Here is a 25,761-nt window from a genome sequence, read left to right as displayed (position 1 = left end):
ATAAGTTCACTATTAGATAATAACTACTGTTGGTATTTCATCACTTTATATACTGAAGTGCTCTATATGCACGTACACCACAAGTTTCTTACACAAACCTCAACTAAAATCTCTAGTGCATCATTTCCTCCAATTGCTTTTTACAATTTACACTAAATTGCTTACAAAGTTCCTTTATTCACCTTTAATTTTACTGCTAGCCCTTTAAGAGAATACTGACCTAAATGAATGTGACATTCTTCATGCCCTTCATAACCAACTGAGCTTAAAAAGGTCTTGGCCTCCCTGATTTCCTTATTATTGTTAATCCACTTTCCTAGGACCAACTCTATTTTTCCCAAGTACTAATGTTTCCTTTCTTCACCTCTTCTCCCATGGATGCTGAGCTAATAATTCCCACGAGCCTCGACATCACTTCTGGTTCTGATGGCAGCGTCCTTGCACACAGGTGCCTTATTGATTAGCTACTAATTTAAAGCCCTGGTAAGATTATAACAGTTGATGGTGTCTCTTTGCATAATGCCTGTATCACATCTTGAGGTGTTTTTACATGGTGACAGACAGCATTCATGTATTTCATATATTTCGATATACTCTTCCAAAGCAGTTTCAAAGAAATCCTGTTGTAGATTTAGATCTCTATTAAGCAAGCTGGAGCAAGAACAAACTCCCTGTGAGAACATCAAATGGAATCCATTCTTTTCTGTATGACTGATTTTATAAGTAATTACAGTAGTCGGCTATATGAGAGTAAGCTCAAAGAGTGTTGAATAGATTTTGCTTGTTAGTCCTGTAATAGCAGCTGTCCTTATGTACAACACTAGAGAATATAAGTGAGATCATCAATTTAAGCGAGGGTTAGACTTGGATACAAACCAACCTTCATCCATCCATCCATCTTCTGTACCGTTTATCCTACAGAGGGGTACAGTGGACCTGGAGACTATCCCAGGGGACAAGGGGCTAACACATTGCAGGGCACAACTGCACACACACCCATTTACACACCACAGACAATTTATAAATGCCAATCAGCCTACAATACATTTCTTTGCATTAGGGGGAAAAAATGGAAAAAGTGGAGAAAACCCATAAAGCATAGTGGCATCAAACTCCCATCCCCAAAGGTGCAAGGCAAATGTGCACCTTTGGGGATGGGAGTTTGATGCTAAACCATCTAAGCCATCACTAAGCCATCATGCCCCCAAAAAGCAGCACAGCTCGTTAAATTGGTGCGGACTGTATGTATATAAGTAATGCAAAACTGACGATTGAGTTTAAATCACATAAGAAGAAGTAAGTAGCACAGTTACCCCGTTATTCTCTTACTCATATACTCTAATCATATAATCTTACTCTAATCTCTTCCTAAGGGACACAGATTAGTCAGCTGTTTAATCAACCACTAATCCAACAAGAAGCTCTTATAATGAAACTAAATGTGGAGGGCAATCAGTAGGTTGTTATGTCCGAAATTTCACTCATCTGCTCATCAAACCTGATGCTTAATATATTTGTTTTATGATATTTATTTATTTATTTATTTATTTATTTATTACCTCAAATCACTGACCAATGCATAGTAAGGATCAGTTTTAAGTCTCCTTCTGTGTTCAGTATAAACACATCATTCATGCAGGCTGAAAGCTGAAAAAACCTCTGTTCTATGTACAGATTTTGTGTGCACAGATAGAGGTGGTCTTTCTCCCACTGAATGAAGCAATTTATCTGTACAGAGAATCCCTAATATCATTCCTTATCATAGAATGAAGAAAAAAAAACATTTCTGCAGGGAACCCAGAACAAAATCCAGTTCAGAGGATATTTTTGGATTGTGTGGTTTGTCAGTTTAAACTGGTTTAGTGGTTTATTATGTTTGCCTCACACCTTCGGAATTGGGGGTTTGATGTCTGCCTCCTCCCTGTGTGTGTGTGTGTGTGTGTGTGTGTAGTTTGTATATTCTCCTGGTATTCTAATTCTCCATCCAGTACAAAGACATACGTTGTAGTCTGACTGACATCTCTAAATTGTCTGCAGTGTGTGAAAGTGTGTGAGTGTGTGTGATTGTGAACTGTAATGGTTGTCCCCTGCCTTGTGCCCAGAATCTCCTGAAATAGGCTCCAGGTTCCCTGTATGCCTGTGTAGAATAAGTGGTACAGAAAATGGATGGATGGAATATTTTAATGTCATCAAGGGTGATTATCTAATATTAGATCAAACTATTATCATATGTTGTTGACACTGAATACCTTATAGTGGTGTGTGTCTGTGTACTGTATGTGTGTGTGTGTGTGTGAGAGAGAGAGAGAGAGAGAGAGAGAGAGAGAGAGAGTAAATGTGATGACTACTCACAGCCTTTGTAGATGTCAGTGGGGATCTGTACAGCAGTGTAGGAATAGTTGACTTTGTTTTTGAAATTGGGGTCGTCCACAAACTCCAGTGAAATGGACTTCAGTTTATCCGACTGGTTATCATCATAGTTGTAATCGGACTGCAACACACAGAGACCAAAACACACGACTTTACACAAACATCAATAACGGCTAATGGTCTGATAACCCTTACAATCAAATGTCCGCCTTTGACGGCCTCTACAGATTCGGACTCCTTTCAAAACCGTAACAGACTGTAATAGGAAATATCAAAGTGGGCGATAACCACCCGAAATCAATTAGTGTGTGAAATGGCTATCGCTTTCACACTGAACTCTCAGGATGCCATTATCCCAGTCAATAACCAACCGCACAATCGTTGCAGCAACAGTGTCCTGCTCCGCTCCTTTAAGCTGCCACACATACCATTAATTAGCATTTTAATTCATTTCGGTCAAATCTGCATAGCCTGATTCTGAAGCAACTTCTATAACAGAGAATGTCAAGGCAGCACAAAACTGTCCAAATAATTGTATTTCAGTGGCAAATCATTTAACAAATGGCCTCAGCATACTGCATTATACGCAAACCTCGGCCTTGTGTCGCAGTGCATTTTCAGTACTGTCCTATCTAACAGTAATAGATAGATAGATAGATAGATAGATAGACAGACAGACAGACAGACAGACAGACAGACAGACAGACAGACAGACAGATAGATAGATAGATAGATAGATAGATAGATAGATTGGATTTGATTTTACTGTAATTGCAAACATGCAGTAAAAAGCAACCCCTTCTGTCAATAGATAGATAGATAGATAGATAGATAGACAGACAGATAGATAGATAGATAGATAGATAGATAGATAGATAGATAGATAGATAGATAGATAGATAGATAGATAGATAGATAGATTGGATTTGATTTTACTGTAATTGCAAACATGCAGTAAAAAGCAACCCCTTCTGTCAATAGATAGATAGATAGATAGATAGATAGATAGATAGATAGATAGATAGATAGATAGATAGATAGATAGATAGATAGATAGATAGATAGATAGATAGATAGATAGATAGATAGATAGATAGATAGATAGATAGATAGGATTTGATTTTGCTATAATTGCAAACATGCAGTAAAATGCAACCCTTCTGTCACCCTGAAAAGCCTCCTTAAAATGTGATGTTTTTTTAAGCAGAAAGCTATGTTATGTTAGTTTGCAGTGTTTGACTAATATACAAACCAGCCAACACTGTCCAAGCTACGTCATTCCCCCGACAGTCACGTAGAGAGCTAGCTAATCTTTTATGTACTCTTACTGATGGAGCAGCTCGAACGGCATATAAAATTCTCCGTCTGAATAGACCCAAATTAATAAAAAGCTCTGAAAAGTGACTGTCACCTTGTACAACTCCTTCGCTCTTTAAAACCTATAAACTCCAACCATTTTCTTCTTAAATAAGGGACGGTTGGAAAAAGGAATAATTCCGAGACAAAAATGTACCCAAATGCACCCTGTTAATGCTCTGTACTGTAGAGCAAGAGCTGTATCCAGGACCAAGACACATGTGGACACATGTAGTTCAAGATAACACAGATATGCACTGTATTACTGTGTCAGTATCCATAAGACTAAAGGACAGGATCAGTTTTACTGTACCACAAGTTACCATGTACTAACTGAAGCAAGCAAACAACGTCACTGGGTTTTTCCCTGAAGCAGAACTGTCATGCTGGAACAGGTTTGAAGCCTCTTAGCCCCAGTGAAGGGAAATCATAAAGCTGCAGCATACAAAGACATTCTACACGATCGTGTGCTTCCAACATTGTGGCATCATTTCGAAGATCTTCATGCGTGTCACTTCGGGTGTCTGCTTTCTTTTAGCCATATAGTGTGTAATATGATAAAGGTTAAGTGTGCAGTGCTGTGTTCTGTTCTGCATCTCTCTCTCAAGTATGTACAGTATGTCTTTATTATGTATTAAAGGAAGTAAAAACTTATTAAATGCTGAAAAGGCCAGGATGTGGCATACAAGCTGTATGGGAAGGAGGTTTTTGCATTAATGTGATTTTTGCACTCTTTCTTGGTAAACTGAAAACTGCATGAAAAGCATCTAGATTCGTACAGTTCCCCTGCTATGGTTTATATATTTATTCCATCATTTTTCCTCAGTTTTTAGATAAACACAAAGAACCTGGCAAGCATGCAATAACACACACACACACACCATTTCTTTCTAAATACATACATCAGTGGATGGCTTATGAATTAACATGACATATAAATAGTATAAATGAATTGATGCTTTATAATTTATTCCTTTGATAAAATGCAGACTTCGTCCATGGAAAGCACTTTGTGTTCTCATAAATAACCACTAAATTTGTTCTCATTAATAACAGACCTGCTAACCTTAATCCCTCTTTTTTTTCACGCATGTATACACTCCCTCACATGCTAAAACAGAGAGTGATGCCCCGTGTAGTGATAGAGAGGCATGGGTTAATTGCATTTGACATGATAAAAACTGTTTGTTTTTTCCCAAAATCAAATCCGAACCTCCTGCCCAGCGCAAGAATTGATTTATGGCCTGTCTTTAATTGTCTATTAAAATGCAATTACAAGCTGCTGTTCAGATGAACAGAGCGACGGTTCCGTTGATACCTCTTTGAATGTCAATGTGATAAACACACACACACACACACATCAGAAACAGAGCCAGAAAAGATTAGATCATTATATGTTTTGCGAACGTGAATCCGATTACACAAAATTATAGGGATCTTAGCTCCTCGTTCTGTATTAATATTTTACCTTGAATTCTCAGCGCGCTCTACACATAATGCAACCAATGAATTTTTTGCTTTTGCATAAATACGATTTTGACAACAGAAGCCAGCAGTTTCACCTGCACTTAGCAGTTACTCAGACAGAACGTCTGCGCTTTACTGTTTCAGCAGGCTGAATCCACTTAGCTGCACTATCAACTCAGCCTTTTCTGCTCGCTCAGCTGTAAATCCCACCAATCAATATCGCTGAGCCACATTAAAACTGCCTCGATCTGCAGCGCCTCGCTCCTGTCTGAGCTAAAAGCCTTGACGCTGTCTATCACACAGATGTTTATACTGATTTAAACAGAAATGTTCTCTGAATCAGTTATAACCAATGCAGAGCCACTTCAGTGCATTGAATACCGACTGAAAAGTGATGTCAAATTTCTCATGTAGCACAAATTTCACCTCTTTGCATCGACCGCATTTGGGAATATTTAAGAAACAATAAAGTTGATTGGCTTCAAAATGTCCTCTGTTCCGGCTAAGTGTCCTTTATTTGTTTATTTTTCAGCCTGACTGTCATCCCGTCGAGAGCATTCATCCCCTCCCTTATAGTAGAGCCCCAATCATAATTAACCAAGGCAGCTTCTAATTAGGAGCTAAAAATCCACACAGGAAAGACTGATTGGTTCATTTTCTCCAGCCATACACCACCTGTTTTGCTCGATTCATTACCCAATTTGTTAATTTTATCTCCTCGTTTTCCAGGTTTAATTAAAGGTTGCAGGGGCCAAGAATGACATTTTGAAGACTCTTTCAATCCCGTCCTTATCTTTCAGGGGTGTACCTTAATCACCAGCATCACTTACGTGCTCACATTAAGCCCGCTAAAGGTGAGTGTGTTTGGGTTTGGGACAAGACTTGCATGCCCTGTACTGTTGTTGGAAGCAGTACGTATAATAATAATGAAGACATGTATAACCAGAAACTATTTCCGCACTATATGATAACCTTAACTTACGTGTGTATCAAAGGTCTGGTTACACCTTAGTAAACGTTTGATTTTCACTGACCCCTAACACACCTCAAAGCTGTCCAAGACAAGCCTTTTTTTTGTAGCGACAGTCTCTATCAGGATCTAAGGTATCACAGTTAGAGAGAGGAGTTTTTTGAAGGCTTTGAGAAATCCAGCTCCACTCTGATTACTATATGGTAAATGGAGAACTGACCATTGCCTCCATGTGAGGTGTGAATGACTTTGTATGCTGGAACTAAGTGACTGGCCCTAAACCTCTTCCAGTATGATAATGCCTCTTGTGAACAGAGCCAGCTCCAGGTAGACATAGTATGCCTAGACTGTCATAAAAGGACTTGATTGTCCTGCACAGAGCCCTGACCTCACTCATGCTCATGAGCCTGAATGTTCACAAATCCCCACATCCACACTGCAAAATCTAGCTGAAAACCTTTCACAGAAGAATGTGTTATTAAAAGAGTAAAGGCAGACTAAACCCATATGTATGCCAATGGTTTTGAAATGGGATGTTCAGCTTTTGCCCATGCAGTGTATGTGTAGTATGATGTATATACTGTATATAGAGATTCTACAAGCTCTACTAGAGGGATGGACATCATTCTTCCACAAGATATTCTCTCAGCTGAAGTTTGGCTGATGGCAGTGTTGAGTGCTGTTGATCATGTCTGTCCAAAATCTGCCAAAGGTGTTCAAATGGGTGAGTGTGAAAGCCCTAGAATGTGATTTCCAGCATTTAAATACTCATCAAACTGTTCAGAGAGCCTTCATGCCTGTGGAAGCGGACCTTATCGTCCTTAAAGAGAGCCCTACCGTGAGGATAGAGATGTCTGACCAAAGGATAAAGGTGATATAACTTTGTATTGCTATGCCATTGAAACCAAGCTCAAACCATGATGTCAGAATTCCTGCACAGCAGAGCCTCCAGCTTTTCCTTTAATATGTCATGCATCTGTACATTATATTTCACCCAATGTTAATGTCAGGAATTTCTAGGATAATTCTGGAGATTCTACTTGTTGAAGTCATGTGTCTTTTCCTTCCTGTTGCTTGTTATGCGTATGCTTGTTGCCTTATAAATACCTTCTCTTGTGTATCTGTCATTGTTCATCATTGTTATGCGTCACATTCTTGTCATGCGTGTTTATTTTGCCATGTTATGTTAGTTAGTGTCTTGTGTCAATAAATGTGTTAAGGTGTACCCGGTGTCTGGGTCTGGCTGCGATGCTCCCTGTGAGAATGTGACACTTAAACTGACGGAATTGTCAGGTAGACCCTTGCTATTGCAAAGTCTCAGTGTACATTTAACCCAGAGTACACATATTTCCCTGGAGTTACAGTATAAAGCACTTTTACCTGTGTTCTTTAAAGAAACAAATGGTTCACGATCCTATCGTAAAAGTGTTAGAGAAGGGAAATGGTGAGGATACATTTTTAAGTCACACTGACTCACGCTCATACTGTACACTTGTGTGCGAGTGAAAATATTCACTTATAACGTTCTGTATTTGTTTTTTGTTTTTTTTAAAAGAATCAACTTTAGATCGATTCCAAATATTAGATAAGATTTGTGTATTTAAGTAGCAACTTTCAGCTGTATACACTATTTAATAGATATTTTTATTTTTTTAAAAAGTGCCCAGAATTTGTTTGCAATGTTTATTTCAATATACAGTGGGGTCCAAAATTCTGAGAAAACATGGGACATGTTTTAATTAATTTTAAAATTGGAAAGTTTTTAGAATTTTGAAATATTTAAAACAAAGAAAGGAATCAATATCTAGACCAGGATTTAATAATAATAATAATAATAATAATAATAATAATAATAAAAACCCATAAATAATGCTACCTGGTTTCGACCAAATGGGCCATGTCGATGTCCCACTCGAAGTGACAGAGCATGTTACGTAAGTACATGCATGCTTGTAGAGTAATTATTAGCTCTGTATTTAACGGTCTTGTGTCAAATCTAGACAAGATTCCTAACGTCTTGGGATGACAACAAGTCTATATGGTGGTTGTTATAATGTTATACTATGTACATACAGTAAGTGGGTATGCAAAAGCTGCTTAAGTGATCTGAGATATCTGATGTTAAGTGATCTGCAGTTTAAGAAGATCTCCAGAAGGGACTTGAATTACAGAAGCTCTTTGATAGAATGTAATGAGTGTGTATCATGTATCATGATGCCGGCTCGAGGACGTTATGCCATTTGTTATTTCTCAGTCACTTATTCTGGTGAAACGCCCTCCAGAAAGCAGATGTTGGTGGTTCAGCGTAAATAACGTTGTGCTCTTGGGCCACTGACAAACCAATCAATTACAGGTGAAGCCAATTCACCATCTGGATTTCTATAGATTTCCTTCGATTTTAAAGTGAAGAGAACTTTTTACTTTCGTTCAGGCTCCTGTTGAAGACAGAGCTGCTGTATTTCATGCTGTGTGTTGGGCTTGCCATGGCAATAAGCATTCTCCAAAGTCCAATTTAGTTAATAATTTGGGAAAATATTCCAGAGGTGTTGAGGAGTTTGTATTTTGGAGTTGGGTTTTGTAATGATACAGCATTTAGTCCCTAGAATTGCCTCAGCAATGTGTGAAAGAGGTGTGAATGAGGCTGTGTTTATAGCTCTGCACCTGCACATTTGTGAATATAGATGTCTGATATAGGCATAATGTGAATGTCTCCACTAAGGGGCCAAAAATAAAATCAAAATGAAATCCTTGTGTTTCACTGCAGTATGAATGGAAGAAGAAACACTTTAATCAGAGGTTTTATTGCTTCAAAATCACTGATTTGGGAATAATTCTAGTTTTTCTACACAGAGAAAGACAAGTCAAAGACATGTCTGGAGTTTGTCTGCTACGTATCTAATTGTCTGCCCCTGTTGCTAACAGCCTCATTTGTTTCTATGCATCCTGGAACACCTGTACACATGCTAATTCATGCAATCATCCAAACAGCCAAATATTAGTTGGTATGAGTATTTCAGAACCCCATAGGATTTTCATGTATAGTGGTGCCAAAAAAAAAAAAAAAAGTAATTGGCAGTTGTGCCTTGTTGAAGACAGAGGTAAGAGAAAATCTGCCAGACTGCTGTGAGCTGACAGGAAAGCTAGAGTAACTTAAATAAACACTCCTTACAACCATGGTGAGCATAAACGCATCTCAGAACACACATGTTGATCCTTCAGGTGGATGGTCTACAACAGAAGACCTTCTGTTGCACAGGACCACCAAAACCTGTCAGCTGAAGACTAGACAAATGTATCCTGGTCTAATGAATCTTGATTTCTGCAGAGGCATGTAGATGGTAGGCTCCATGGAATCAATAGATCTAAATTGGCTTGTGTCAACATTCCATGCTGGTGGTGTAATGATGAGGGAAATAATATTCTTTGCATATTTGGGCACCTTAATAGCAATTAAGCATGGTTTGAATTCCACTACCACATAACAGTATTGTTACTGACCATGTGCATCCATTCGTGGTCAAAATTTACTCATATAATTATGGTGTGATTATAGACCATATCACAGTAAAAGTGGTCTCAAACCCACCATATCTGAATCCAGTACGGCACCTCTGGGGTAAAATGGGAGACTTACAGAATGAATGTACAGGTGACAAATCTTCACTGATTATGCATATTATGCATAGTATATATATTATGGGTCTGTAATCATAACAATCATATTTGCTGGAACAAATGAGACATTGTTTCCTTGTATGCTCACTTGTTTCTGCTGAGAGCACCATTAGACCGGGAAGTCTTTTGGAGATCCCTGTCCACTGCAAGAACCTTACAAAGCCAATGCTCTTCAGCCAGACAATCTATACTGGGGTAATTTCCATATCTTCAAGGTCTAAACTTGATCCCTTATTCACAATTGAATGCAAATCTACATAACAATACATGAAGTAAGACTACATTATGTCTTCAGCGGCTGCTGGTTTGTTTGTGTCTTTGTTTGGGTCTTCATCCAGGTTTTGGATGTTTTGTCATTATAGGGAACTTAATAACACCACTATGTTATAAAATGTCTGCAAGTGTATACATGTCTTCTAGTATTTCCTGTGAATGATCTTTGCTTTGGTTGTTCTGGATTCATTCTTCTGTTTTGAGTTTTAGATTACCGCTTATCTTCCTTTGTTTGATTAACCCTTGTTTTTTTATGGGGAGCTTAGCCTACAGTACAGTCATCTCTACTTAATTTTCCAAAGTCTATGACTCAGCTAGTCTCAGGTGAGTCAGTTGAGAACCAGTTCTCATTTACAATGACGACCTGACCAGGTCTATACTCTATACTGGAGAACTATAATGGTGACCCATCTTAATGTAAAGGATTTTCTTTTCAACACTTTCACAAGTTCCCCTTGAACTGATCCTGCTCATATTACCCATCCGATTTCTCCATGTACTGTTAGGACATAAGACTGAGCCAGTGCCAACTGGAGTAAGGTTGGGAATGTAGTGAGATATTATACACTTTTGTTATCAGTCTTTTTAAAGAAATGTTTGTGATTAGCTTTGGAATGGCTAGGCCAGAAGTGACAGTCTTTTTTCAGTATCCCAAGGGTCAAGTTCAGCTGATAAATACAGTACAGGTTGGATGGATTTTACCCGGCGGCTGCAAGTAGTGGCTATATTCAGGTCTTGCCACGGATAATCGAAGAAGTCTAAAATCAGATTCAGTTGCTGGCTTGTTAGGGCTCTTTTATAGCCCTGAATACCTGTATCCTGACTGAATGATCTCCGTCGAGAAATTCCGCCATGGAGGAAGACCAATTCAACCAGTCAACCAAGACTTTCACGCATTTACATGGTGAGCAGGAAATGTAAGAGTTTCATATCTCTACATTCCAGTTGTTTGTGGTTCTGCACCTGCTCCAGCCCTATTTGACTCTGGAGTTGCAAGGAGTTGCAAGGAATTTCATTCCCTAAAGCCCCCACATTATTCTGGGTCTCCCCAGGTAACAAATTAGACTGGCCATGGAAATTTTCTGGCCATGCTCTTGTATGCCATCATTTGTTTCTGCAGTCATTTGTTTTTGCTGATAGCCCATCGGACCAAGAAAGCACCAGACCTGTTCATTGTAACAACCTTTCAGAGGTCGTTAGTAAGAGCAAAGCCAATGCACTTCCTCTACACCAACTATAAAATAATTCTATTGAGGTAGTTAATGATTCTGTATCATCAAGGTCCAGACTTGATCCCTTATTCCCCGTTGAAGACTACATTAAATCCCCTGCAGCTACAGGTTTGTTTGTGAAGAAGAATGAGGAGGTCTTCATCCATGCATTGATTATACAGAAACTTAATAACACTAATGTGAAAAATTATTATGCTCTCCTATTAATGTCCTCTGTCACTGTGCATCACTTTTCCCAGGTGTACGATTATGACTGCCAGGTATAAATAACAACAATCATCCCGCATTTAAATGGAAAAGCCAACGTATAACTCTGGTGCTCTTATGGGATGAAAAGTACAGCTTTATACAGTCAACTTTAAGAGGGAGTGGTTTACGAGAGCTGTGGGTTGAGTTTAGTAGAAATTCACAGTGTACAAAGAAAGGAGTTGGAAATTTAAAGAATTGGGAAACTCAAGTTCATCAAAATAGATATTAGTTCTTACATTATAAATAAGGGTGACTCTGAGGTTTAGCTACTCCAGCAAAGTTTGATTTTTGTTGCATCTTAGGCTTAAAGGATACAACAAGGTGAAAATATGACGCAAATATCTACATGAATCTCCACACGAGATTTATCAGAGAAAGATGGTGGTGATGGTGATGGTTTGGTTAGGGGGTTTGGGGGTATTTATATCAATAATGTAATTTGAGTAAACAAGCAAATACAGGCCATGTAACATTAGTTTGTGAAGGTGGCAGCAAGCACATATAGGGTCTTATTTAGAGTTCAGTTACTCACAAAGTTGTTCAGTTGTTCACACCACAGACATAACTAGAAACTTAAGTAACTTTCAGAGAACTGTGCAGTAGTTGTGCACAAAGCAACGTTTGCCTAAAATATAGCCACATCACTGTCTGACAAAAGTCATGCTGAAATGTATGTTTTATGCTTTGCAAATACATTAAAACTGTGGAATGACATTTGAGGGAGAACACTAAAATGTGACCCACATAACAGTTGAATGGATTATACTACAGTACTTTAAATCCATGAAGATTGTTTTATTACTGCAGTTGGCACAAACAGTTTTGCACTCAAGCCTCCATCAGCTGATTAATTCAACCAAATAGACTTTACAGCCTCACTATCCATTAACAGTATTTGGAAGAAGTCATTTTTCAGAATGACTTATAGTTGTCTCAGTTATACAACTTAGTCACTGAGGGTTAAGAGCTCAGAAGTAGCAGATTGGTAATTGTTGGGTTTGAACTTTTAATATTCTGTTCATTAGTCCAGTGTGTTAACTACTAAGATGGAAATGTATGTTTTTTAGTTTTGGATGCTTCGACTCAAAAGAGTTCTGGCAACCACAGTGATGTAAACTACAATTCTACATGAAAACAGGCAATTCTAATAATCTGAACGTGGCACTGTAACCTATTTCTGAATACAAGGAACTTTCCCTGCATGAATATTGATGTAACTTAAGTCTGAAGTTCTGAATGTGATCCATAGAGTTGGGAATGCTTTTCTATTTTCATATTCATACAGTCTGGATTGAATCTTTTCTTGTAGATGCTTTTATGCTTTTCTTTCTATTTTTTTGGAACCATCAAGCAATTTATGATTCGACATCAAGAACAAGGGAGTTAAAAACATTATTGGTGCCAAAAAGACACTTTAATAAAGCGCAGATATTTACAGAAAGTGGCTGGTTGGGGATGATGTGTGAGTGGTTTTAAGAGGAGGAAGTGGATCACTGGTAGACTGCTTGTAGTTTTTTTCTGAATTTGAAGAGATTTCCTAAAAGCCTTGTGAGTGTGTGTGTGTAGTGCGCATTTGTACGAGGGAATTAACTTTGTGCCCTATAGCCCCATCTTTCTCAGGCCAGCAGGGGGCAAGATGGGGGTCAGAAGGATGTGTTAGTGGGGTGTCCCCTTGGCCTCCTTAATGATGAGTGATGTTCTCCAATTAGGGATGCTGACGGCCCCTAAAGTAGCCAGCCATTAATCACATGCCTGCCCTGTAACAAAAAAATGGCTCTTTGATTTATGATTCCTTCGTCACTCCCTTTGCCTCCCCTTACCAATCTCTCTCACCTTCAGTCATGTCCGGCATTTTTTGGTTGGCTGACTTCTGGAATCAGTGCTTTTCTTGGCAATGATAAATCAATCAGCCTTGGCTATATTGGGAGAAAGGGTCTATGACCTTTCATGTACAGGAAAGAAACGGCATCACTAAATAACTGTCGGTACGCCAAATATATATGACTACGGTCACTCCAGCTCATGACGTTACACCTCCTCGCCAACAGACTGAATATCAGCTTAACTTCTGGATCAACATTTTCTGCTTATTTTCAGAGGTGTATTTAAAACTACACATGCATGGTGTATTTGTGATGTCTTGCCAATCTCAGTGTTTGTAAAGGACCATGTTTCCTGCCAGTACCTAAAGTCTTCATGACCGGGGGGGTTCTGTCTGAGACATTACAACACACGTTTTACATGCATGGCATAAATAAGTATGTAAATATGGCAAGTTTACATTTGGCAGACGCACTTATCAAGAGTGAATTTTTATCTTATTTTATACAACAGAGCAATTGAGAGTTAAAAGCCTTTCTCAAGCGCCCAGCAGTGGCAGCTTGGTGAATCTGGGATTTGTGATCAGTAGTCCAACACCTTAAATACTAAGAAACCAAATCCCCCACAGAATTCACCATTACATGAGTTTTTATTTATTTTATCTTTGCAAAGTCTTGCCAATTCCACCACTGGTATAAGTTCTTGTTTGCTGAGTGTTGGCCCTTGTGTTGCCTGTTGACTATCTTTTAGACTTTGTCTCAGACTGCCATTAAAACCATAATTGGTTTTGTTGTGGGATTAGGGATTAGGATTCCCAAATTGCGAGTGAAAAGCAGTCTACCTGTGAGAGTTTAATTATTCCCGTAGTGTCATTAAATCCTGCAGTTTACACATTCACATAAATCAGCATGCAAAAAATAAAGGAACAATTATCAAAAATACTAAACAGAAATGCCACTTACGTAATCAGATTCAGCCTTGGAGTCGTAGTACTCTATTGCGCTCTCCTAAAAAAAAAAGCAAAACAGAACAGAGAACATGTATAAATGTTTTAACACAGAAATAATTTAAAGGCTGTTTCTATTTCTACCCCAAATTCAATTTTGGAATGATGTTCCATGTTTGCTAAGGGAAAATCGTAGTAATGTAATAATGACCCTGTCCTTAGGCCACACTTAGGAGTCAGAAATGTCAATCTGTCTTTTAGGTTGTTTGTCATTCGGTGTGATTGTGAGAGACTCATGATTGTTAAATAGATTAGAGGTTAGAGAGAATGTTTTACAAACTGCTTGAGGTTAAAGAAGAATTACGGTATATGAGCCCATAAAGCTTTATGAAATGGCTGCAATTGCACCATAGGTGACATTTTGCTATGTCATTTTTGTAATACAATATTAAATCATGGCAATTAACATTAGCTAACAGAATCAGACAGTGTTTTCTCTGCTCGAAAGCCTGCACAATTCCTGACAATGCTCTTGTGCATCAATATGTGTTTTAATTTGGACAGATTATTGCAATCCAAACGAAAATATTCAAAGCTGTTCCACCAAGTGCCATTAAAATCACAGTCGACAATGGTCTGAAAAGGTATCGTTGAGTACGTTGTGCAATAAAAGAGAGTGAGTAAGATTGTGTAATGCTCCAGAAAACACCAGCCGACCTTCTCTCCTGCCTCTGAAATGTCCTTGACATTATTTCTTTATTACTTCATTATTAATTTGTACAAAATGTCCAAGTGATGAAAAGAGAACAGAATTTCTTTCTTTTATTTTCCTCCCTGATTCCAGAGCGTCATTCTGGCATCAGACCCTGTATTTGGAATCTGATCTCTAAATATAGCACACAACTGCCATGCTACTTAACTCTGCTGAGAGAAGTAATGTGTATTGTGTAATGAAGTTTAAACAGAGGTTGAGAGCAGCATATCCATCTCGTCTAATGCCACTGCAGTCGCATGCTGAGACTCCCTGCTGTCTGAACTCTGCAGGCAGCCTGTATCTCTTCTCCTCCCTCTCTCCTCTGCTCATGTCTTCTTTACGTCCCCAAAGACGACAGGCTCTCAAGGGCAATGGAGCGCCGGATGCCTAAGTGTGGGATTTGAGTGTCACTTCTTTTATTAAGTCTGAACCCCACTCGCTTTCATTCTCCCCCTTTCTCTCGCTTTCTATCTCTCTATCTTTCTCATCCCTTTTTTTGTTCTGGCCTGGCTCCAGCTCTTCTTGGAGCTGCCAAGGCTAACACAGCAAGTCCCAGTTGCTGTGATGACAGCCGGCACTACGATCGCTGTAATGGCTGAATGAACACTCAGCAATCTGCAACTCTTACAAATCTACTGATTGATCCACAACACAAACACACCCACATAAACACACACATGCTCACATATTCTAATTCTGACCTCTATATATTCTAATCTGACCTCATATATATATATATATATATATATATATATATATATATATATATATATATATATATATATATATAAAACAAAGATTTGAGAACGAGACAAGCAAAGGAAAGACAGGAAGATTGAGAAAAAGGGAAGGAGAAAAAGATGAGAATAAAACAGGATAAAACAGGTAAGACATAGATGGCGATGTGGAGAAATAAAAATAAATGGGAGAAACAGCTCTATTCTATTCAGCTCTATACACACACATACACACACACACACACCCTTATATACACCTCAACACACAGCCAACTGCCTCCCCAGACAGGAAGAAGCATAGTCTATATCCCCTTTCACAATTTTTTATCCCATTAGCTAGAGAGAGATAGAGAGGAGAGAGAGAGAGTGAGTGAGAGCGAGAGATAGAGAGAGAGAGAGAGAGAGAGAGAGAGAGAGAGAGAGAGAGAGAGAGAGAGACTGTACGAAACTCAAAGGAAAATAGACAGACAGTAAAAGAGACAATGAGGAAAAAAAGTGATAGGAAGAGACTGATGAGGAAAGAATAGAATGAGAGCAGAAAAGCAAGGAAACTGGAATACTGCCAAGGGAAAAGAGGATTATGATAAAAAAAAACATTTAAAAAAGAAATATGATGAAGGAAGAGAAAGAAGAAAGTGGAAGAGAAAATGACAGAAAATTTGATTAAAATGGAAGGGATGAACGAGACAAGAGAGCTTGGTAAAGAGAAAAAAGAAATAAACCAGGGCTGCATGATGTTTTGTGTACTGTATGTGACAGAGAGAGAGAGAGAGAGTTGGGAGAGGATGGGAGAGTTTGCTATTAATAGCACTTGTCTGGCAGCAGAATGTTGCTTGAGAGGGCACTGGCCTGCAGTGTGTGTGTGTGTGTGTGTGTGTGTGTGTGTGTGTTCTCTGAATCTGGTCCTCTGGGTATAGTGCTGACTACAGTCTTAGACACTGCACATGTCAACATGTTTATCCTCATCTCCTGTACTAAGTTGTGCAGTCAACACAACAGCACTGCATATCATTGTAGCATATCATTATGACGTAACACTGGCCACTCCCACTCACTCTCACAGACACACTGACCACTCCCATTCACTTGTACAGACAACCTGACCACTCCCATTCACTTGTCCAGACAACCTGACCACTCCCACTCACTTGTACAGACACAATGACCACTCCTTCTCTCTTGTACAGACACCCTGACCACTCCCACTAACCCTCAGACACTCTGACCACTCCCACTAACCCTCAGACACTCTGACCACTCCCACTTGTACAGACACTCTGACCACTCCCACTAACCCTCAGACACTCTGACCACTCCCACTAACCCTCAGACACTCTGACCACTCCCACTTGTACAGACACTCTGACCACTCCCACTAACCCTCAGACACTCTGACCACTCCCACTTGTACAGACACTCTGACCACTCCCACTAACCCTCAGACACCCTGACCACTCCCACTAACCCTCAGACACTCTGACCACTCCCACTAACCCTCAGACACTCTGACCACTCCCACTTGTACAGACATTCTGACCACTCCCACTAACCCTCAGACACTCTGACCACTCCCACTTGTACAGACACTCTGACCACTCCCACTAACCCTCAGACACCCTGACTACTCCCGCTCATGTGTACAGACATCCTGACCACTCCCACTCACTCTCACATATACCTTGAGCACTTCCACTCACACACACCTTGACCATTTCCACTCACTCTCACAGACACCTTGGTCACTTCCACACACCTTGAGCACCCCCACTTGTACAAACACCCTGAACACTCTCACTCACTCCCACACACGTTGGCCACTCTCACTCAACCTCACAAGTCACTTGACCAGGCCATTTAACTTATAGGACACAAGAAAATAACTCCACCTGAAGCTATGCCTAGTTGTCCTTAGTTTTCCCTGAACACGCACAAATGTCAATGCATCTTAAAAAAAAAAGGTGTGCCACATGAGCCCAAGTCTTTACAGCAAAAACAATAAACACACAACCAGCTACATCACACCTACCTTATACCCCTCATAGTGTGATATGTTTTTCTCACTATTACCCAAAAATACCTATCTTATATACTTCTTACATAAAGTTCTTGTAAGTATATCCTCATGCTACCCTCACACACATTTTCCATGACACTTTGGGTTCATCCACACATCTCTCCTTTTATAAGTTGGGACATTTTGACATTTAAATGGCAAATGGTCTCACTGTTATCCATGGAGACAGCTTTGACTTTGCATCCATATCTCAGCCAGACACAGTTTAATTAATTTATAATTACATGACACACACTCCCCATGTGTCCTGATCTGATCTGTCTGTAGATTCTCGACAAAGGAACTGAGTTTAACTAGCTGTCCCAGTTGGTCCTGTTCTAGTTCAGGCTTTCTTTGTGACTTTGTGAGTGATCTATGTGAGAGCTGGGTGTGTGTGCGTGTGTGTGCGAGCATTAATTTCACTTTTTTACTGCATTTAAGCTCTTAAAGGTCACACTATGGAGCATGTGGAGCTTCAAGCGCCAAGCATAAGTCTAGATATCAAACACAGTTTGGTGACATTTTGCGTCCACATTAAAAACATTGTGAAACACTCAAGTACAATTTTCAGCTTTCTAAGCTCGTTCTGCTATAATAACGTGTATCAAACTTCATCACATGTTCAAGCACATGCATAGTATAGTATAGTATAGTATAGTATAGTATAGTATAGTATAGTATTTAGTCTTTGTACATTATGCGATATCCACAATAAATGCGATATCCACAATAAAAATTATCTCCAATGTGTTTTTCTTATGTTGAGCTTTTTATATGGATGTATTAATTTATAATCATCAAATAACTTCTTTCATTCACCCATTCGCATTTCAAGACCTTGCTGATTCGGCTTGGCACTCCATTTTTGAGACGCTCTCCAGGCACTCGGACTCCAGAGATCTCCATCACAGAGTGTACAATGGCCCTCTAATGGAAACCGACTTCCTATCAAACACAATCACACATTTCATTTGCTGCTCTTCATTAGGCCATAGACTGGCCAGAGAGTGGGGCTGAATGAGACAAAAAAAAAAAAAAAAGAGATAACAAAGACATAAGTCTTTGCACTCAGCAACTCGTCCACTAAGAGCAGGATTGTGCAGGGTCAACCTGAGATAAACCATGTCAGACTTTCTGACAGACACACAGCAGTATTTTTGGTCTAAATGCAAGTGATAGGCAAGTTTAAAGGTGTCTGCAAAATTATAATCCAAACTGAATGATTTACTCAGTAAGCCTGCACAATTCTACTATGATCTTTGTACTTTTTATGTATTTAGATGGAAGTTGTTTAAAAATTCTGACTGGTCAAGAATCACTAGAAAAACTTTTAGCAGAACTTTGGTTAAAGTGTGTTTCATGTCATGGATAGTGATAGTGGGACCAACAGCAGCTAAAAGTAGGGCTGCAGCTGCTTCCGGGGCTGAAAGTCACACTAGGGTCAGTGCTGGAGCTGGAGAAATAAACAAAGACACAAGTCCCGGATGGGAAAAGGGATGTAGCAAAGAGCCCCAAGCCCCCATTAAATGAGGAGAGATGAGCATTATGGTGTGACAAGAGAGGAGGGGAGCAGACTAGGTAATCGGGTTATGGAAGACAAACATGGCCCTTGTCCTAGCACCATGTCCTGGATCTGGACATGCAAGAGTGGGACACAGCACTTTATCGACTGAAATATCAGAGGTGTCAGGTGATGGTTTAAGTAAAGAGATGAAAAAAACCTTGATACTGTGAGGAGAATGAATGAGTTGGAAGCCAGTCGCTGAGGTGAAAAGGAAGCAAGAGAGTTATCTTCTTCTTCTTCTTTTGGCTGCTACTCTCGCACCAATTAACTTCATGTCCTCTTTCAACACATCCATATATCTCCTCTTTGGCCTTCCTCTTGACCTCTTATCTGTCAGCTCCATCTCTAACATCCTTCTACCAATTTAACCATCTCCCTCCTCTGTACATGTCCAAACCATCTCAATCTAGCCTGTCTGACCTTGTCCTCAAAACAGCCAACCTGAGCTGTCTCTCTGATGTGCTCCTTCCTAATCCTGTCCATCCTCGTCACTCCTAAAGACAACCTCAACATCCTCATCTCTGCTACCTCCATCTCTGCCTCATGTCTTTTCCTCACTGCTACAGTCTCTAACCCATACAGCAGAGCTGCTCTCACTACTGTCTTGTACACCTTTTCTTTGATTCTTACTGACACTCTTCTGTCACTCAACACTCCTGAAACGGTTCACTAATCATACTAACTAGTTTTGTAATCTCACGTAAGCATTTGGTACAAAATGATAGCTTAATAGCTTGTGTCATAAACACATGAGCTGTATTAGAGAAAAGGTTCAGCGTTCCAAAAAAAAATGTGTTTTTTTTTCATAAAAGAACCTATAAATCATTTGGTTGATTTGTTATATATAATGTAATACATATAACAGCCCACAGGGAGCAATTCACAGAAAAGTGCTTTTGAAAATACAGGTAATCATTTGTTTAAAACAGCAGCTGTTAGTTTGTTGAAGCAATACTTTACTTCAGGAGAAAAAAAAAAAAAATCCTCCATGTTAGCAGTAAATGTAATTTCTCATTATTTCTGTCCTTTTCTCCTCAACCCTTCTGGAGGAAGGATTATTCAGTCAGGACTTTTATTTCTCTGAAGTAAACAATTTAATGAAAATACAAGGCTCAGCTGGGAGAACATACGTTTTCCTTTAAGCATTTGCTTTCTGTAAAACCTTTTTTCCCCACACAACTCCTGTTTTGACAGTGAGATGAGAAATGAATTCAAAGTCACTGAAAAAGGATGGTCATAACTGAAGGCTATATTAATTAAAAAAAAAGAAACAAACAAACAAAAAAAAATCAACAACATAAAAACACATTTCTAAACGATCAGAAATAAAATTACAGCATCCATATCCAGTGTGTTATTGAGCTGCCTTGAAGTCTATTAAAGCAACCTGTAATAAAGCCTGGCTCTTCATGGTTTCCAGACCCTCCGGAACAGAGTGCATGATGGGAGCCCGAGGGTGCGGTTTGCTCATCAGCAGGCATTCCTAATCCCAGGGCTTTTAAACGATTACAGAGCACTTGAGCTACATGCAGATGTTCATTTGAATGCCGATAAGCAGCTACACGGCTAGATTAAAAGGCTAAAATAGGCAGTGCAAATTCCAAGGTGAAGAACAGCGTTCGCTGCGTGTGTTCCTGCGCACTCAAAGAACACACACACACACACACACACACACAGGTTCAGACTAATATTGCAGAATAAGTGCCAATGATTTATGCAATATAGCAAATAGTGTACAGAGGTTCAGATTGATAATGTTAGCCAGAGTGAAAACCACCCTAGAGGATAAAGTAGGCCTAACTGGTACAGTAGATAGGAACGAATCAGCGGTAACAAAACAAAAAAAAACATGCTACAACAGCATGTTATCACAGGAGCCTTAGTAACTAATGCTTTCCTTAGCTCTTTATATATTTATCTTTTTTATTTACTTTCTTTCTCTTTCCTTGGGCTTTCCATTCACTGGAAAAAAAAAAACAAGACCTCCCTTGCTTTTTCCCCAACACTTCACTTTCTGCCTGTTTGTCTCTATATCTGTCTACTTATGTCCTGCACAACTCTGTCTAGATTGTATTAAAGGCTTTTCATGACTCTGACCACACGTTCTTTTCCTCATCGATCCATCTTTTCTTCGTTCCCTCTTGGCTCTCTAAAGAAGAGCTTGTCCAGCCGCCCCCTCTCCAGTGCTGCCCTGAGAGTGGCCAATCAACAATCAGCAGCGGGGAGTGAGAAACATGTTATTTGTGAACCCGTAATCATTCCCATCGCAAAGTCCCTCTAAATCGCCACTAGCATTTTAGGAGGCCGGTGTTGGCCAAGGACGCGTGAGGGATAGGGAAAGAGAGAGAGATACAGAGAGATATAGAGATTCAAAGAGAAAGAGAGCGAGAGCATAAACATCAAGCTCTTGGATCAGTGACATTTCCAATAAACAGAAATAATTCATATAAGAGAAAAGATTTATTGTGTCTATCCGGACAGGAATGTATACACTGTGCGAGGCTTGTGCAACATGTCTAATAATGTTATCGTCTCTATACGATGTTACTTTCGTGACAGGTTATATAATATTACCCTACCTGCCACCCATTACACATTTTTAAAAGAGGTCCACAAAAACTCTGGGGTTTGCTAAAGTTAAAGTTTAGGTGCACTGCATTTTGGGTATAGTTGTTTGGGGTGAGAGTGGAGGCACAATGTATGTCCACAATGTGAGTTCCTCAAAAAAAAAGCACTCATTGGCTAAAATGGTGGAATTCACATGTACTGTATGATGTGAATGCTACGACCCAGTTGTCTAGCCATCACCATTAAGCCCTTGTCTCTCAGACCCTTACACATGTCCATTTTACCTGCTTCCAACACACCAACTTCAAAAACTGACTGTTAGCCTCCTGCCCACTATATCAAACCCCTTTTGACCACTATTGACCACACCTCTAAGTGGGTTTAATATTATGGCTAATAGCTGTAATAATCAGTGATCAGTGATCACTCAGTGAGCAAAAAGACATGTTCTGCACAATAAATAATCACACAATAAGGTCAGGCAAAACGAGGTGACATAATTTAAACTCTAGCTAAAAATCCAGGGTCTGCTATAGTCTTAACAGTTCAGTAAAACAGTCTGAGTGCAATGTGAATGTGGGAATGTGTGTGTTTTGCCCCACTAAAATGAGAGCCATAACTTCACCTGATACCACACACACACACACACACACACACACACACACACACACACACACACACACACACACACACACACACACAGTCCTTCATGGGGGTTTTGGTGTGTGATGAGATGGGCTGCTGTTCTTTGGAGCGTGGCTATGTGGATTTGGTGGCATATTGATCTCACCCCTAGCCTCTGTGAAGAGATCGATGGTGCAGTTTTACACACGAAAGAGCACCAACACTTTGCAGGACCAAAGTTTCTTTCAGCGAGGCTCCGGCCCAGGGGACCATGACAAGGCAGAGACTTAGAGAAGCTTGCAAGTCTAGAAAGTCTGAATCAGAAGAGCATATAATAGGAAACTTTGCGGTCTTGTCTCATTGCAAAAATTGTGCTTTTCGTGTCTGATGTTGTTTCTTTACTGTGTTGCTGCATTTATTAGAGCCTGCTTTGTGCAGCTCTCTGTTTCATAAAATTTAATGTAATATTTATGAAGTAGCTGCTTCATCATGGTCAAGAGCAATACGTTTTGGTCAAGCCACCAGTCCACCACATTACACTCATTCACATAAGAATAGACAATCCATTTAAGGATATGTAAACCCTGCGTTGCCTAAACACCACTTTCCTTTTACCTTCTAAAAGTAACAGATTGTCATCAGTACTGGAAAGAATCATCAGTCTGTCATTTTTTAAAATAATATTTTACTACATATTTGAAGTAATGTTTTTTTTTTTTGCACTGAAAAATACAGTTCTTAAAAATACAGTTTTGTATTAGTAAGGTTTTTGGTATTCAGGTTATTAAAATGACTTGTGTGTATTTCATGCTTCCGCGGTTGGCAGAATTTTCATCAGAAATGCCGTGTTTCAAAAGTATTGGCTTTCAATAGCCTTTGGAGACCTTTAAGAAAATTAAAGGTCAGAAAGCAATTTGAAAAAAAAAAAAAAAAGTAAGAAAAACTAATATGATGGTGTACACTATATGGCCAAATGTTTGTTGACACCCGACAGTCACAATCATATGTGGTTCTTCCTTAATCCGTCAAAATCCGCAAATTTGGAAGCAGACAAATGTCTTAAATGTCTTTGTCTGGTGTAGCGTTAAGATTTCTCTTCACTGGAAATCCCTAAGAGACCCAAACATGTTCCAGCATGACAATGCATCTGTGCCCAAAGTGGTGTATCGAAACAGAGTTTCACAACCTCACTAAATGTCTTTGGGATGAACTGGATTGCAGACTGCACCCAAGGCGCCTTGCTTGAATGAGCTCAAATCTTGTGGAAAGCCATCCCAGAAGAGTAGAGGTTTATATAAGAGTAAAGGGAGACTAAATCTAGAATGGGATGATGTTATGGTCAGGTTTCCAAAATGTTTGGCTGTATAGTCTATAAATCAAAAGAGAACAAGCTTCAAAATAAACATCTAATAGGAGTCTAGTGAAATGTCAATCTAATGGAAAGTTGGTTTATCTTAACAAAATCCCTGCTTATAAAAACACTTGATTAAGCACAGATTAATTAGGGGTAAAAAAAAAACTCTGTATGGTTGGTTCAGTATCTACAGTTGCCACAAACATCTACTATGAACTGACAATTAAGTAAATGCTTAAGATGACATTCCATAGATTTCTGAGTGCATGTACAGCCCACGGTACAAATTTCTGCTATGTCATATTGCGTTCAAATCAAACTGTTTGGTGCCGGATTGAAACTGAGCTGCTATTACGCGAGAAATTTTAAGAACAGTCTCACACTCACCCAACACTCAACTGTCTGAGTATGACTTGGTGGCAAACACAGATGTGCACAATTTCAGCATTATCTCCTTATTCGGTTTGTTCGTTCTACATAGCAAAGAATTTGCATTGCATTACACGGTTTCTCTTAGCGTCATCTAAAAGTTATTTATTTCAAGTACACATCTTGCAAAAGTTTTCCCACACAAGGGGTGTTGTGAAGATACTGTTAAGGCTCAGCAAGTGAAGGAAATGTGTGTTGATGAGAGAAAGAGAGAAAAAGAGAGAGAAAGAGAGAGAGATACAGTAGGTGAACCCTTGAGGAGAGACACTTTAGCAAATTACAGCTAGTGCTGCAATCAGGAAGCTGAAATTACCAAACCAGACGGGTCACCAAGGCAACTGCTGGAGGCAGCCGGCAAAGCAGGTGTGTGTGTGTGTCTGTGTGCGTGTCTGGGTGTGTGTGTGTGTGTGTGTGTGTGTGTGTGTGTATCATAGTGGGTTTCTTGCTATTTTAGTTTTTACTAGTGTGTCTTTCTCGTCTCATACAGCAGCACCACTGGTCTGGTAGGACAGAAGCTCACATGCAAACTTGAAGCCTATCATTAACTATTCACACCAAAATCACTAGTGCCTCTCAGTGCACTAGAAGGAGAACGTTAATCCTGCCTCTCTGCAACATACTTGATATTGCTGAAGGTCTGTCTGACGTACATACATAAATATATCCAAAAATATTTATACTGATCGGTAATTGTTGTTCCAATTTTAAACCGAAGCTTGCTTTGAAATTTGGACAGATTGTGTAATTAAATCAACAAAGAAAAGACACACAGACACACACACACACACACAGGCTCAGGCACTTAAAATGCAAGGCAAGGATCAGCCTGAAAATAGACCTCCTCTCGTTTTCGCCTGAATGGTTTCCCTTCAAGATGAATTTTTCAGCCTGTTAAGGGACAAGTACAGAGGGCATCCCTTTTTTTTTCTTTGTAAAGCCAATTATCTCAAACAAAAGCTTTATTACACACAGTGGTGCTGAGTTGCTGTGGGCAACAGCACTATTGCTCCAAGTTGCGGTTCCCACTCCAACAGAAAGGGTTTGAAAGGCAGGCGCTTGATGAGACGACCTTAGGGAAAGGAGGTGTATAAGTAAGGCATGCATGATAGGAGACAGAGATCAGAGCAGTCATAGATCTTTGTCCATAGAATGTTTATTGATGGTAGAAAGTGCATAAATATATGTCGCATGAGCATTGTACATGTGAGCATGCATTGAGGAAAAAGCAAAGTGCATGTACTGTGTACTGCATGTGTTATCAAGCACAAGGGGCTTTCTCATAATAATGTAGACTATTGCATGCACACATATACACATGC

At 39.5% G+C, this 25,761-nt stretch overlaps 1 protein-coding gene across 2 annotated transcripts in view; it reads right to left on the bottom strand.

Annotated features, from left to right (window-relative positions):
• cacna2d2a (calcium channel, voltage-dependent, alpha 2/delta subunit 2a) overlaps window positions 1-25,761 on the bottom strand; it is a 208,094-nt gene that overhangs the window by 73,012 nt on the left and 109,321 nt on the right. For both annotated transcript variants that reach the window (XM_060868309.1, XM_060868310.1), the window contains exons 5-6: window positions 14,376-14,420; window positions 2,353-2,491 (exon numbers count right to left, since the gene is read on the bottom strand). In XM_060868309.1, coding sequence (XP_060724292.1) covers window positions 2,353-2,491; window positions 14,376-14,420 — 184 coding nt within the window. The remainder of the gene's footprint in view (window positions 1-2,352; window positions 2,492-14,375; window positions 14,421-25,761) is intronic.

Source organism: Tachysurus vachellii, chromosome 4 (assembly GCF_030014155.1).
Source record: "Tachysurus vachellii isolate PV-2020 chromosome 4, HZAU_Pvac_v1, whole genome shotgun sequence".
NCBI lineage: Eukaryota > Metazoa > Chordata > Actinopteri > Siluriformes > Bagridae > Tachysurus > Tachysurus vachellii.
This window is presented reverse-complemented; position numbering and strand designations above follow the sequence as displayed.